At 47.4% G+C, this 15,435-nt stretch overlaps 1 protein-coding gene across 1 annotated transcript; it reads right to left on the minus strand.

Annotated features, from left to right (window-relative positions):
- Window positions 1-10,252: 10,252 nt before the first annotated feature.
- Window positions 10,253-15,256, minus strand: LOC134050082 (G-protein coupled receptor 83-like). Its single transcript, XM_062502931.1, has 4 exons — window positions 14,849-15,256; window positions 13,124-13,249; window positions 11,370-11,503; window positions 10,253-10,877 (listed from the first exon to the last, which is right to left on the minus strand). Exons 1-4 carry the CDS (start codon window positions 15,224-15,226, stop codon window positions 10,253-10,255), a joined length of 1,263 nt encoding a protein of 420 aa, XP_062358915.1. The 5' UTR covers window positions 15,227-15,256.
- Between the last annotated feature and the right edge of the window lie 179 nt (window positions 15,257-15,435).

Below are 15,435 nucleotides of genomic sequence, written 5' to 3' on the forward strand. Positions count from 1 at the left end.
TCCTGTAGCGATGTTTGTGGGGTTGCTCAGCCCCAATTGCAGCTGATGCATCTCCCCCTACTTTGGCAATGGGGGTGAATAGAGCTGAGCAGTTCCCTACTGAACTGAGGAACCAATTACTGCCTCAGATGATTTTTTAACTTACACACACCATTGAAGCAGAACGACTTCCACAGGAAGGAGTGCGCTTCAAACAGTCTCTCCATGGGGGTGACTGCTGGAGGCAAGGGAGTTCTTGGAGGAGGAAGGTCCACTGGCCAAAGCCCCTCGGCTCAGTAGGAGCTTTTCCCACCAAGGAGGAAGCCTTCCACTTGCTGGGCAAGGATTTAATTGCATGGTTTCAAGACATACATAGCTCTGAGGATCATTACAGGTCTGTGTCTGGCATCCCCTCTGAGAGCCTGCCTGACCAAGTTCCTCAAATACACTGATGGGAGAATCTCTTTTCTGTGTCCCATCCAATTACTGGCTTCCCAAGCACACTACCTCTTTCCAAAGCACATGGCTTTTATGGGAAAACAAGAGGGGGTTATTGGGAGCAATTGGAGAGGCAGCTTTTGATGCTGGAGCTTGTAGAGATTGCTCCCGTGGTCGTAACGTTCCCTCAAGCTGGATGATGACACATACCTAAGGATGTCAGCCAGCCCCGCTCCCGGCCCTTTAAGCCCTGGTCTGAAATGCAACACTTCAGAAATATGATGGTTTGGACAACTTTAGTCAGTGAGTCAATTCCGGATTATCAGCCCACAGAGGGAGGATACTGACTATCCTTCAAAAATTAGCAACCAGCAAGCTCTTTCTTTTGATGAATGTTATTTTAAAGAGTCAGCTCACTTCTTTGCTCCAAGAACACTTCCCATTAATCACTGCACAGGAACATTGTGACCTCCTCCCCCAGTGGCTTTATGCCCAGGATGACTAGTTCAGCATCATGAGAAAAGAAAAAAGAGGGAGAGGAGCTGGAGAAGATCTGATCCCACCTAAGATGTGGGGAATTAGGTGCCACTATCAGAAAGTCACTTCATGGGATGGGATAGATGGGACGCAGTATTCCAGTGCTCACACTATAAGTATTAGGAAGTATTCCACAGCTAAAAGTATTAGAAAGCAACTAAATTTCTGCCTGCTTCAGGGTAAAAGAAAAAAAAAAAGAGAGTGGGTAAGGTCCTGTGCCAAAACATGAGCAGTTCAGAGGCTCAGAGCCTGGGCCAAGCAGGCTCCCATTGCCTCATCTGACAGGACCCCCTGTTTGTCACACACCATCCCAATTTCCAATGAGCTGTGCTTATTGCTATAACCACTGCTGTCTCACCAGCACCTAACCCCTGCAGTGCTGCAGCAAGTGCCTCAGTTCAGCGCCTCTGCTGTTCTCCATCAGCTGTGATTTAGCCAGACTGAGCACCAGTTAAACAGATCATGGGAACAGATAAAGCTGCTGAGAAACCAGTTCCTTCATATGGCTTTGGCTTCACATTTCAGTTTCTAGAAACTCAGAGAATCTGTGCTTACTCTTAACATAAAGTTAGTGATACCAGAGAAGAGCCTCTGGGTATGACTGAGCAGAGAAAAATGCCCAGAAGCTTCAATTCAGTGAATATTTACTCTAATTTGCAAGGCTCCATGAAAGGGTTGTACCTGCAAGCCCTGATCAGCCCAGAGCTAATTGCAATTTGCTTCAACAGACTTTAAAACCACAGAACATAGAATCAAATAGTAAAAGGCTGTGGGGACCTTCCTATTGAGCTTCCAGGCCTAGCTAAACCCCACCATTAGTTTTACAATTCTTTCTTCCCATTGTACATATATTTCACATTCCAGATCTTCCTGTGGCTTATGCTGTATTACCAAATGCTCCCTGAGGAATTAAGAGGAGACTCACTCAACACTCTTACAGGTTGTCAGGCTCATTAGTGAAGGCATTAAAATGCCGAAGTTGAATGTCTTAAAACTACTAAAGGCCTGCTGTGGTACATCCAACACCTTTAACACTGCCCAGGCTACGGGAGGAGGATGGGGCAAGCCCCAGGCAGGGTGCTCAGGCAGCCCCAGGGGAAGCAGCTTCCCAGAGGACAGCTCTGTTGAGCAGGAAAACAGTCTGGTCAGCACCAGGCACAGGGAATGGTCTTTCTTCAGGGACTCACCAACTTAATGAGGAAACCTTTAAACCAAGGTCAGTGGGGTTGGTGATGTGAGTCTGTAGGTGGGTCCAAACCACAGAGCCCTGGGCAGCAGCCTGAGCACACACAGTTGGAATGGAAACAAGAAAGAAAATACTGGCTTATTTTTGCTCCCCTGCTTTGATGTCCATGTCCCAGCGACAGAAATGCACCAACCAGCCGTGCGCTAGTAACAGCAGGAGATTTCCATACAAAAACATGCAAACAGAAAGTTGTCTGCAATAGGAAAATATTGCAAAAGGTATACTTTTTAATTTGCTACCGGAAAATATTTTTTCACCCAAGATTTTTCCAATTTCATATTGATAGTGCTAGCTTGTATTTTAAGTTAAAACATTTTGATTTTCCCATGGCAATTGGCAAATCCTTTTGCTGGCTGGATCTCCTGTGAAACCAGCCTTTTCCATAAAACAGTCTGGAAATCTTGTCTGACTGACAGCTGTCATACTGGCATCACAGACTCTCTTCTTTTATCCCTGTCATCTTCTTGCTTGTGTCTAAACTATCTCAGGGGTTTTGGGAAGCTGGTTAAAAGCTCCCAGCAGAGGAGCAGCAGAAACCCTGGGATCCCTTCATTCACCTTACACGGTGGTTTTAGATCATGATCATCTCCAGCAGACAGTGCTGAAATAACAGTCTGCTGAAGGGAATCAGGTTCTCCTTTTCAACCAGTGCCTGTGGGGTCTCTTCTCTGTTATGTGTTTTCTTGGATTTCAGGCAGGTAAAGAATTCACAAAAAAATTTATAGTTGGAATCTTTCTTTATCCAGAGGCAGAAGTTTATGTTTTCCACTTAATATTTCTAGAAACAGCAGGAACAGCTGCTAAAGAAAACTGCCTGCTTTCAGAAAAAGAGAGGATCTCTTAATTTCAGATTTGAAGTGATTTTTCTTTCTTTAAACATACCTGCCAAGTTCTAGCTTTCCTTTCTTTTCAACTTCATAAAAAATTGCCATTCTGCTCAAAAGAAGCACTATGATTTGACAATTGAAGCAAAATTATCAGGTTACCTCCCAGCTCCAGTAGTGACTCCTGGGATGGCAGCCAGCCCTTCTCAGCTGGGAGCAATACACCAAAGCACATCCCTAATCCCAGGAAGAGGCTCCCAGAACACTGCCAAACCTGGTTCTTGAGGACATGGGGAAAGGCAAATGGTCTTTGAATTTCACTTAGCCAGTTGTACCTGGCCTCACACTTTGCAGTGTCTGGGTAACATGCTGTAGGCAGTAACACAGCCAATAAATAACCTTTAGTTCACGGCCACGGCTACTCAGTGCGTGATGCTCTACAGGATTAGGTTAAAACTGCCTCAGACTGAGTGACACCTGCTGGTCTGTCTGGGTCCTCCGGTGCCTGATCCCACTAGGCTGACCGGCTGTGCGACGCTCTGGGGCATCTCCAGAAAACCTGTGCTTGGCTGCAGTACCACTGGTTCGATGAACTCAGTTACACAGCCAAGGAAAGGTTTTATTGCTTCCCTGAAAGCCATGGAAACAAGTAATGATTTATAGTGGTTTATTGACAGACTGATTCTACTACCTCAGGAGACTCAGGAGAATAGTGAACAAAAGACAGGATGCTGAGTCATGAGCAGAAATGGAGAAAAAAGATAACAAGTTGTTCAAACTAGCCTTCAGAGCAGTGATGATATTCTGGGAGACATTAATGACTGGGAGAAGTATCTGTGGGATTCATCTGTTTAACTTTCCCGGGGCAAGTGTTTTTCAGCTGTGGGCTTTCATGTACATTAAGTGCAATATTATTACTCACAAATCATCAGCTGGAAAGGAGAGACATTATGTCAGAGGATGAAAACTGACACCCCAACATTTGGTTCAGCTTCACCGGAAATCTGTCACCTCCTTGGTCTCTTTTGGAAGAGTCTGAAGATTTAACTTCAGTGTATCAGAGGTATTTTGGCTAGTCTGCTCTGGCTGACCACTGCAAGCCATCGAGACCTATTTTTAGACACATGAATAACGAAAGATTTTGGAGTGGATCCTGAAATGTCCTGAGCCTCAACAGGAATGTGGCAGTGGCACTCAAAGGGGCTTGTTTGCAAGTGTTTGATTTGTTCATTTGCTCAGAGCTCTCCATCCCAGTGTGTGCTATGAGTCACATCTCTGCCCACAGCCTCTCTGTGGAAATGGTTCCAAGTGTGGGGGTCTGTGCTTACTTGGGGTTCAGCCAGGGTCTGGGCAGTTCCACCTTCTACTGATATTTGTGCGGCTGTGAGTGCCACAGCCCTGGCACAGTCCCCCTGCAGCCCCCCAGCCCCCTTCCAGGCTGGCAGCTTGGGTCTGTCAGGGAGGTGCTGGGCACACAGCTGCTGCCTTTCCTTGGCCAGTCTGTGATGCCACTCTCAGGAGCCCAGAGCTCAGGGCAGTGACTGAAGCTTGAGCTCAGGCTCCCTTATCTTGTTCATTTGACTGTGTTCTGTCAGCTGAGACACCAAAGTCCTCGGCTGTTGCTGTGTCTGAGGCTCAAGGAGTCCCTGCCAAGGCAGCAGCACAGCTCCAGACCAGCAGCACCAGCACTGGCATGATCAGTGTCACTGTGGCACATGCTAACTGAGCAAGGTGCAGTGTCACTGTGCCTTATCCCAAATGAGCAGGGTGCCTGGTTTATGGGCACTTGGGACCTCTGGAATAGTAGGTGAACCCCCAGGGACAGGTGGGCACATGCACACACATTCTGTCACAGATCCCGTTCTTGTCTCCTGTAGCAGATGACTGAGGAGCTCAGACCACTGGCCAAGTCTGTACGGTGTTTCTCAAACCCTGAAAAACATTTTGATTTTTCAAATTCTCTGAAAAACCCCCACTGACTCGAGAGCACGCCAGGACTGCCAAGCTGGGCAATCAGTGACGGCTGCGTGCCACTGCCGGCGTGAGCGGCTGGGGACCAACCTGGCGGCCCATCCCGGGTCACGGGCACCCCTCGCGGGCCCTCCCCGTCCCGGTAGTCCCGGGGCCTTTTCTCCCTCGGGGCCTTTTCCCCCTCGGGCGCCGCATCCGGCCGAGGCGTGAACCGCGGGCCGCTAGGGGGCGCTGCGGGGCAGGCTGTCCGCCCTCACGGCGTGCCGGTACCGCAGCGCCCCCTGGCGGCTCCCGCCGTTCCCTCTCCCCGTCCCCCCCCGTGCCCTTCCCCGGCTCCCGCCGTTCCCTCTTTCCCCCGTGCCCTCTCCCGGGTCACTTTCTGCATTTAACGACGCTGTTGTGGCGCTTCCCGGTCATTAGACATCGGGACCTCAACTCTGGGTTCCCCGGGACCGCTTGTGGCGGTGTGACAAGTGCTGACCGTGTTATTGAACTCCAAACTTCATTTGGCACGGGAGCGGCCGAGTGAGCTGGGATATATCCACAGGATACATCCCGGTTACAGCGTGTTTGCGTGGGCAGAGACGGGGCACTTTCTCATGTGGGAAGTCGGTTCCACACCTCACATTCCGGGACAAAGCAAAGCAAACCTCCAGGAATTAAGAAACCACTGGAGACATCAAGCCTTGTTGGCAATGCATATCTTATAAAGGATCACAAGACCTTCAGCAATGACAGGACCTCAGTGTGACACATTCCAGCTGAAAAATAGACTCTGCTCTTCCTGGCCTTTGGATTTACAGTGGGTGAGAGATGGGACAGGGCACAGCCTGTGTCATGTGCCACCCTCCGGGTCCTCAGCTTCCCAAAAGCCGCCAGCAGCTCGGTCCCCTCTGGGCTCCATCCTGCTCCTGCAATGTCCCTGTGCTTGAAGCCTCTCTCCCATCTCTTTGTGGCAGCCTCTCACACCCAGCCCCTTGCCCACACACATCCTGGGAGACACTTTACACCAGGTCTCTGTGAGGCGAATGTCAAGACAAACCCCAATTACTCTTGTCCACATAATGACAAAGGGATATTAAAAATTAAAATTAATTTGGGATCATTTAAGGGTCAGTGCAGATGCCACAGAAGAGGATTTCCCACCTGAGAAAGCTGAATTTTATCCTCCTGTGAATCAAAGAGTGGCTTGTCATTTTGATGTGTAGGAGACCAGGCCCACTCTTCTTCTCCTGAAATACCAGTCTCTGTGCAAACAATAGCTCTGTGTGAGTTAACACTTCTCTTGTATGAAAAAAAATCATCAAGAAGAAGCAATTCCTGTCCCTGAGTCAGGGATCAAAATTTTTTAAAAGGCCAAAGTCTACAGTAGCAGTAAAGTGTCAGACCAAGTAACTTGGTTTTACCAGCTTAATAGTTATTCAGCTAGCTAATAATTACTTCTCTGGCAAACTTACCTCCTGCACAATGAGCACTGGACTCTTTGACAATCACAACAATCCCAAATTGAGTATCAGTTCAGGTGACCCCTCTGTCATGTTCAACACTGTGTGTTGCGGGGAAGAGCGAACCCTCAGGTGTCTTCTTACCACAGTTAAAGCCAAAGTGAGAAGAACTCTCCACATCTTTCCCACTCTTCTGACTTACACATTCCTATTCCCACATCTCCCTATTTTTCAAACTAAAGCCGTTTGGATTTGGAGGGTGCCACAGTGCTTTGGGTTATGTTGAAGTGAACCCAGTTAACAGCTTTCATTGTAACCACTCAGAAGTGACTCAAGAAGCCTGTGAGCTCTCTGTGGAGCTGCACAAAGCTCATCAGGGCTGGTTAAATGATTCACAGCTGCAGGTTCATTATTCTGCTTTGAAAGTTTCTTCAAAAGGAGAGATAAGAAACAGCTCTTGAGAGAGGGCAATAAAATATTTTCTTCTTTTGGTGTAGTCACCTGATTTTAACACTCTGAAAGCTAAAGGGTTATTTTAATATAGCTGCAGGGCTCTGTATTTGGCATTCTGCTGGTTTTTAGTAGATGAGTAGCTGGAAATTGATGTCGCATCTTTGGTGACCCACCTGAGGTCTTGCTGCCCTACTTGCAGCTTTGCCCAACAAGCCTGGGTCTGGCACAGTCAGAGTGCACGTGTTGTTACTGAGCAGCCCCTTCCAAACAAATCTGACTTTGATTACCAGTTTTCACATTTGGCAGAGCTGTAGAAGACTTGCTGTGCACGGTTCCTGCCCTGTTTGCCCTTGCTTTGCTTGGTCAGGTGAGGGAGAACATGAGTTCCCCAGCAAGGGGAAGGGAGCTAGGGGATGGCTGAGCTTGCCAGCAGGGAGAAATGCATAAGGAATCGAACAGGCTGTGCTTCTCTTCGTGGAAGTGCTTATTGGAGAATTACAATTAAATTCAAGGAGACCACAAAGTATCCCATGCTCCTGCCTGGATCAAGGCGCCAGGCAAAGAGTACTGCTAGGACCAGCCATTGACTGCACGAGCTGCAGGCAAGCACATGGCAGTGAAACATCATTTATAGTCAGGGCACATCCATGGCTGAATCTCCACCAGGGTAACCACAGCACTTCTTTGTGCAAAGGGCTTTTCATGCTGAAAGAAGTCAAAACACATGGAGACAAAAGTTTTGGTCATGGGTTTATGTCTGCCACAAGCAGCAGTCTATGCTTTCTTGCTAATCTTCTTGTAAGAGGGAATATCATCTCCTTTTCATAACTCAAAAGTTACACAAAACCCAGAGGAGAGAGAGGGTGCTGGACCACTATTTTATTTGACTGTTACCCCCCAAAGAACATTGGTGGATCAAATCTTACTGTAATACAACCACACAGATATTTTAACAGAGCATGTATTAAAGCAAGAGCATCCGGTGGGAGGTTGTGTGTAATTGGAGGAAGTTTGCCAGACTTTTTACAAAAATAATCACCTCAAAGAAATGTTTTTTAAGGCAGATCAACATTGCCAGACTGCAGACTCCTGCTGAGGAAGGCACTGCTGCGCAAGGATCAGCATGGGATGTGCTATGAGGCAACAATGTCAGCTTTTCCTCTGGGAGCAAACTGTCCCTTGGAGAGCTGTAGCCAGGTGAGGGATGTCTGCCTACTGCCATGGTCAGACAGGCAGCCTGTGGGTTTAACCTTTGTACCACCCATCCCTTCACACAAGGCTGAGGGATTACGAGCCAGCATGCTGACGGATGAGGGGCAAGAACAGACTGATTTATTTAGCCCAGAATAAGGAGTCTGACAGTTCTCTGGGAGTGGCTTGGGATACACATGCAAACTGCATTATTTAATCTCAATGATGATTTTTTCCAGTGTAAAGAGAAGAGGATTTGAATGAGAATAAGTTTTATTAAGTTACAGTAACAATGTTTATTTGCATTTGTGATTGGTTTGTTTTTTTAAGAAGAGACATCTTGTTTATAGAAACGTCCAGACAGTAATTTAGGGGAATGCTATTTGCAGTGTCATGGATTCCCAGTTCTCCAGACAGCAAAACACCCATCTTAGGAGCAATGTCTGGTTTATGCCGTAATTTACTTGTAACACAGAATTAAATTTTGGTACTGCCTCTGTTGTGCCAGCTCCAGGCAGGACTCCACTCCAGTGGAACCAAATCAAAGGCTCACCTGGTCAGAGACAATACCTGAGCCATGGATATTTGCTCTCTGAAGAGATGTTTCTAATTCCATTTCCTCCCCATGGCATATCCTCAGCAGAGTAATTCCTGCAGATGTGAAGAGAGATCACTGTGCCTCAGATGTGAGCACAGACCTGAAGCCTTAGTACTGTCAATGCCACTGGGATTTGCAGTGTCCCAAGTAATGACAGGTGCCTGTCCCTGTCCCCGTCCCTGTCCTAGCTGCTGTTGTCCTCCTCCTTCCCACAATAATTTAGGAAAAAGCAAGATTAGTGTTGCTTGCTCTTTCCTCCTCTTCGCAGTTTCTTTTTGAAATACAAATACATTCTCAGTTCACATATTTTTGCACCCATCAAAGCATCTTGATTTCCAAATTTAAGCAGCCTTTCACTCAGGTTTGCATCTGTGACATGCTGCCAGTCTGGGTGGAAATGCTCAGCTATAGAGGTGTAATTTAGAGTACTTTGCATGGGAAGACTGAAGTTCATTTCCTTTTCACTGTCTTTTGATGTTCAACCTTTACCATCACAAAGGCTAAGCCAGTGCAGAATGGACACAAAGAAACTGGTTACTCTTTCTGAGAGAGAGGAAAATACAACTCTGATAGCTTTTCATAGCCATAGGCTGAAGTTGGTCATGTGCTCACACTGAGTATTTCTCACCCAGCTTTCAGACGTGGTGGCTGGCTCTGCTGTGAGCCCCCAGAGCAGCAGCTGCTGGTGCCAGCTGTCAGGCACACAGATCCCCAGGAATCCCAGCTATCTTTTTCATTCCAGAGGCACCAGGACCAGCACTGCTGGTGCACCCTGTGATGTAGCTGGAATACAAGAATCTGTGCTTGAGGCGAATGTTGTAGCACTGTCAGATGTTCAGTTTAACTCAGCAGGGAATACATAACTGTTTACAAGTTACAGGTTGGTTAAACTTCTTCCATCTTCTGCCTGTTGGGTTGAAAACCTGCAGGTCTGGTTTGTTCTATTGTGATGGAACCAACACAATGCTGATTCTATCTCAGACAAAGGCAGAACCACAAGTTCCATAGCTGCTGAAAGGTTGCTGCTGCCCACAGGATAACTACAGGACAGGGAGACAGGCTGACCTAGTGGGGAAGGGCTGCCAGGCTGGCAGGGAAGCTACAAAGAATATGGTTCTTGAGGACTGGTAAAAAAGAAAATACTATTGAAAATGAAAATAATTTAGATTTTATGCCAAAAAAAAGTCAATTCACAAAGTTAAAGCCCTAACAGCTTTACATCAAGCCACAGTGAGCAGCTGGTGTGTGTATAATCAATGTAGCTTCCCCATATTTGCTTAGACCATGAAAGGCTCCATGTGCAATTAAGTAATTATTTTCATTTTTGCTGACTGTTCCAATGAAAAATTCACTCAACACCTCCTCATTCTGGAGCCCACAAGTGGGAAATTCACCCCTAGAGAATTTTAACACCTGAGAGAGCAAGGTCCTGAATGACCCAGTCAAAGGTTGAAGTTTGTGTGCTGTGGGCAGAAGGTTGACTTGATGGTCTCCAGAGGCCTTTCCAAACTCATTTTCCCCATGATTTTGCAATCCCTGTGTGATGCTGCCCAGTTGTCAGATGAAGGGCTCAGCTTTCTGCCACAATCGGCTGCACGCTGGATATGTCCGTCCTTGCAGAGTTCCTCTGGGAGGGTGTCTGTGCCTTCTGGCAAGCGCTGCTTCTTTCACAGGGGCAGTTCTCAGCCTTGGCGTGCCGGAAGAGCGGGGAGATGGGCTGCAGAGCGTGGCCCTGAGCCGTGCTCCTGCGCCGGCACACGCACAGCAGGGACCGCAGCTCCGTGCGGAAGCTCTCGTTCAGCCAGCAGTAGATGAAGGGGTTGTAGCAGGTGCTGCTCATGGCGAACCAGTGAAAAGCAAAGTACAGAGCGTTGCTGCTGTGGATGGCCCTGCAGGAGATCAGCACCACATAGCAGTTCAGGGGAAACCAGCACACAGCAAACACAACCACCACCACCATCAGCATCTTCAGAGTCATCTTCTTCTTCCGCTGATGGGCATAGTATTGCTCCATGGTGAGGTCCCCAATGGCATTCCTCAGCCAGAGTTTTTTGGCCACTATGGTGTATGTGATGGAGATCACAAGCAAAGGCAGAACATATAAGAGAACAAATGTAGTCAGGTCCAAATACTTCCAGAAAAGATCAGCAGGAGGAGGGAAGCTGGGGAGGCAGACCATTCGGATGGTTTTGTTTCTGAAGATCAGAGAGAAAGAGCTCTCAATTGAACTACCAGCTGCACACATCTGAGGACAAACAGCTCAGACATTCAGACAAATTTCAATACAGGTATAGGTAGCAGAACTCATTTGGTGTCATGGACAGGTGCCACTCTGAATGGAAAATTTTACCCTAGGTTTGACCTTTGTCTCCAATGAAAGTTATCTTAAACACATCGACAGGAAAAGAAAGAAATCAACCATACTGACGTCTGTGTCCTCTGCTGACAAGGAAGCCCTCTCCCCTGTACTTGCCCCAAATTACATGGTTGAATCTCTGAGCCCAAAACAACTAATGAACCAGCCTGGAAGTAATTATCATTGTCCCTTTGTGACAGACACAGCACCCATGCAAAGGGAATGAAACCTCTGTTTCACCACCCTTTCTGCTTTAATAACATGGATGGATAGCCTTGGCTTCTCTGGGGCTTTGCAAACGTCATACAACAAAGACACGTAAATTTCTTACCCAATATAAAACCTTGTCAGAGTCTGATAAATGGCATGAGGCAGCGAGAAGCAGCTGGCCATAACCCAGATGATGATGATGCAAATCCCTCCTTTCACCAGGGACATGCGTGGCTTGAGAGGGTGCATGATCACCTGCAGGGAACAACAACTCCTGAGGATTTACAGAGTCTTGGTCACTCTTTGAGCCCCATGTAGCATGTGACATGCAGCAGCAGCTCCACATCTCTTCAGTGTTAAAAGGCAGAGAGACTTTACAGGACTTAGAGAGCACAAGGGCTGGGAAACGCATGGAGTTGTGCACATATTGGGTGTTACTGCTGGCCCAGAGCCTGAGCAGAGAAACATTCTGTGTGACTCTTCAGCAGGACTCCAGAGACCACAGTAGTGAGATCTCTGTTGAGCTATATGAACTATATATATGAAGGATTACCTTAGGCAATGAAACAATAATTAAAAATAGACCTATCATGTCATGCAGATGATGACTTGGCTGATGAAGTCTTCAGTATTTTATGCTTGTCATTTCTAGTCCCATTATAAATACCTACTTAATCAAGTTGTGCAGCTCCGCCAGAGTGTCTGTCTGCTGAGGTACTTCTCAGGATTAGCAATATTTTTAGAGGCAAGTGTTGGTTTCTCTTTTGTCCAGTACATCTCCTCATTTCTGTCTTTATCTCTTTGGGCTGTACTAGCTCATTCCAGCCCTGAGGAACCCACTCCACTGAATTTAAGGCCATGTCTTGTTTGTCCTTAATTAAACAAACACTTCTTGATACCTAGCCATGCCTTGCAATCAACCCAGAATATACTGATTAAAATGAATCACTGTCAAAGTGCTTCGATTTCAAGAGCTGTAATACTGCACATGAAATGGGCAGACTGTCAAAACTCTTGCGGTAAAAAAGACAAAAGTGGCTGACCTATGGTGCGGTAGTCCCTGTGACTCTCTGACACCAGGTGGAGCCAGTTCTTGTTTCGAATTTCATCCAGCCACAGCATTTATCACTTGAAGTTGCTTTTCCGTAGCAACTGTTTCAGTGACTCCAGCACTGCAAGAAATCCAGCCTGCCTGAGAGCTCACCTTGCTGGATCTGGCCTCCCAGTACTCAGCACTCATCAGACAAATAAATTACAAACTCTGTTTCATTTAAGGAAACCCTTCAGTCTATACTCATTGCTTGGCCTGAAAGGTCTTCCCGGCTGGTAAGTATCAGGGTTGGAGAAGGAGATAATTTCTTACCTTGAACTGGATGAGTTAACATAGTTCTTACTGTTTCCAGCCCTAGGCAAGGAATGGCGCAAGTGTCAGAACTGACAGACTTCCATAAATCTGCGTGGAGAGAACGTGTGGGCTGGCTGATGTTTGAATTCAGCACTTACCTCCCACCCTGCTGGTAGGGCTGTGCTCTGAGGCAGGGCTGAGGAGGGCAGGGAGCCCACGAGCTCAATGACTCAGGCAGAGCAGGGCTGGACCAGGCTGTCTGGCACTGATCTCCTGAGGTTTTCAGTATCTCCAAGGACAGAGACTCCCACTAACTACAAACTCTCTGGACAGCCTGTTGCAGTATTTCATCACTGTCACTGTAAAAAACATGGGTGTTTTGCCTTCTGCCACAAAAGCTGGAGTTCTCCCCTCTGTTCCCTGAGTCTCAAGACAGTGCAGATTTCCAGGTACTGGGATTTGAAGAGGAAACAACTATGTATTTAGCACATTATTTTCTAGCAAACATAGGGGTGGTGTCTTCAACATACCTGGTGCCGGTCCAGTGCAATGGCAGCAAGGGTCAGCACAGATACATGGACAGAGCAGTACTGAACAAACCGGCTGATGTGACACATCAGCTTTCCAAAAACCCAGGTGCTGCTCACAAACCTCACCTGAAGAACAGACAACATCAGATTAAGAGGAGCAGTACCTGAAGAGAAGCAAATTGGCTTCCCAGGTGCACAATACAGAAGAAATGCTTTAATACAGCTTGCTGAGGCTTTGGAGGTGCTTTATCCTCAGTTTTTCCTTGGGAAACAGTGACTGTGCAAGAGGGTCTCAAATTGAGGTGAGATTTACTGCACTGTGCAAACCAATGGCTTGAGCAATGCTCTGTGTATGTTGTGTACATGTGTACATTTGTACGTTTACTATGGCCCTTCTGGAACACAAAAAAAAATCTTAGCTCTGCTTCTCAATGAGCCTTTGCAGGGCACACTAGGTGCATCCCATGGCATGCGGATGCTGAAAGCTGCATAGTCGCCAAACTTAGTGAGAGAAATCCATGGAATCCATCTCACCTGTTCCCAGAGAGGAATGATGGCTTCTCTGCAGAGGAGAATGTGCCAAATTGACTCATTCCTTTGTTATTCCTGACTGTGTAATATTAATTACAAATTAATGTCACTCATTTTGCTGCAGATTAAGCAAATGTGAAGTAAAGTGTATTTACTTCAAAGCACATGTCCACAGAAAATTAGTCAAGACTAGCTAATCTGTTTTCAATTAACCTAATTAATTTCCCTGTAGGGGTGACTCTTGCAGCACTGACTGTCACTGAACTGGAGCAGTGTGCTGGATCTCTGGAGCTGGTGTAAAGCTTGTTCCAGAGACAGCTGATAGAAATTAAATTACACATGCCTAGTGTGTAGCTTTTGGTGTGCGAACACACAAGAGGGCACCAGGCTCTCTCTCCCTGAACAAAATACAGGATGCAAATCCCATCAGAGCAAGGTAGGGAAATCCCACCAAAGAAAGAGCATCAGTTTAAGAAAGGGTGAATTGAAATAGTTAATTCAAGACCTATTTTTGGCAGGCAGAAGAACACTCTGGGCAGGGATGAAGCAGGAGGATTTTGAACAGCAGTGCTGGGTCAAATCCAGGAGCCGAGTCCTGTTTACATGGCATTTATAGTGTGTGACAGTGGGGCAAGAAATTAATCTTTATTTTTTCCCACCTCATTCATTTAATGCTCTTTTATATAATATATTTTTTAGTCACTGAAAATAAAAAAGGATGATTAGCCCCCAGGAAGCACTGTCTGTAGTGGCTGAGGGAGGGACACACGACCGACACTGTTGAGTGCAGCCTGAGCACTTCCCTGAGATGTTGCACAGGGACTGACCTGGTTCATGTTGTTTCCATAGGAAACCAGCCATTAGTTGGATTTTCTTGTGTCAAACTTGTCCCCACTTCCCTCCCCACCTACAGGCAAAAAGGGCTCCCAGATCTTGCCTTGCCCATGCAGAGGGGGAAAGCTGCAGCAGAGTGACCCTTGCAATGGACTGCGAGGTGGGGGCATGAGCCCCCATCTCCACTTGCTCAGGGGGCGTTTGGGATGGGGGCCATGACTGCACCCTCTCCAGAAGGCAAAAGGGGAAGGGGGGCAAAAGCAAGTCTGGATACCAGCCTGGTCCCAGCCCGTTCAATCCTAGTGCACACAGCTGACAGGCACACACAGACACCAGCAGGTATGGCTGGATGGAGCTCACCAGTGTGAAGGGGGTGTTCAGGGTGGTGATCATCACATCAGCAATGGCCAGATTGACGATGAAGAGGTTGGTGGCAGAGTGCATCCTCTTGTTCTTGATGACCACGTGGCACACCAGGATGTTGCCAAAGAGTGAGATGCAGATGATCACAGAGTAGGCGACAATCAGCAGTGCCTTCACCGTCCGGCTCTGGGACTCGCCCTCGTACTTGGCTCCGCTATCAAAGTCCCCCAGGTCCTCCAGGTCCAAGTCACTGTGGAAGAAGGACTGGTTAGGGAAGCCGTAGAGTGCAGAGAAGAAGCTGCTCATGTTGTGGTTCTCTGCTCTCCAGAAGGGCTTGGGCATGTGCTGCAAGGGGAACCAGGTGTGCTGTCTCATGGCTGGGGCAGCAGAGCCCTGGTCCAGCCACACACTTGTCAGTGCCTTCTGCCAGTTCAGCTGCTAAAGCCAGTGTTTGCAGGACGGAACACACACACTTGCATTTTAAAAGTCTGTGCCATGGTTGCAAACTAGAGAAAAGAGTTGATAAATGGGTCCTTCTGCCTGTGCTGGGGACGCATCAGCTTCACCTCAGAGGCTCCCTGTCG

The sequence above is a fragment of the Cinclus cinclus genome, chromosome 15 (genome assembly GCF_963662255.1).
Source record: "Cinclus cinclus chromosome 15, bCinCin1.1, whole genome shotgun sequence".
NCBI lineage: Eukaryota > Metazoa > Chordata > Aves > Passeriformes > Cinclidae > Cinclus > Cinclus cinclus.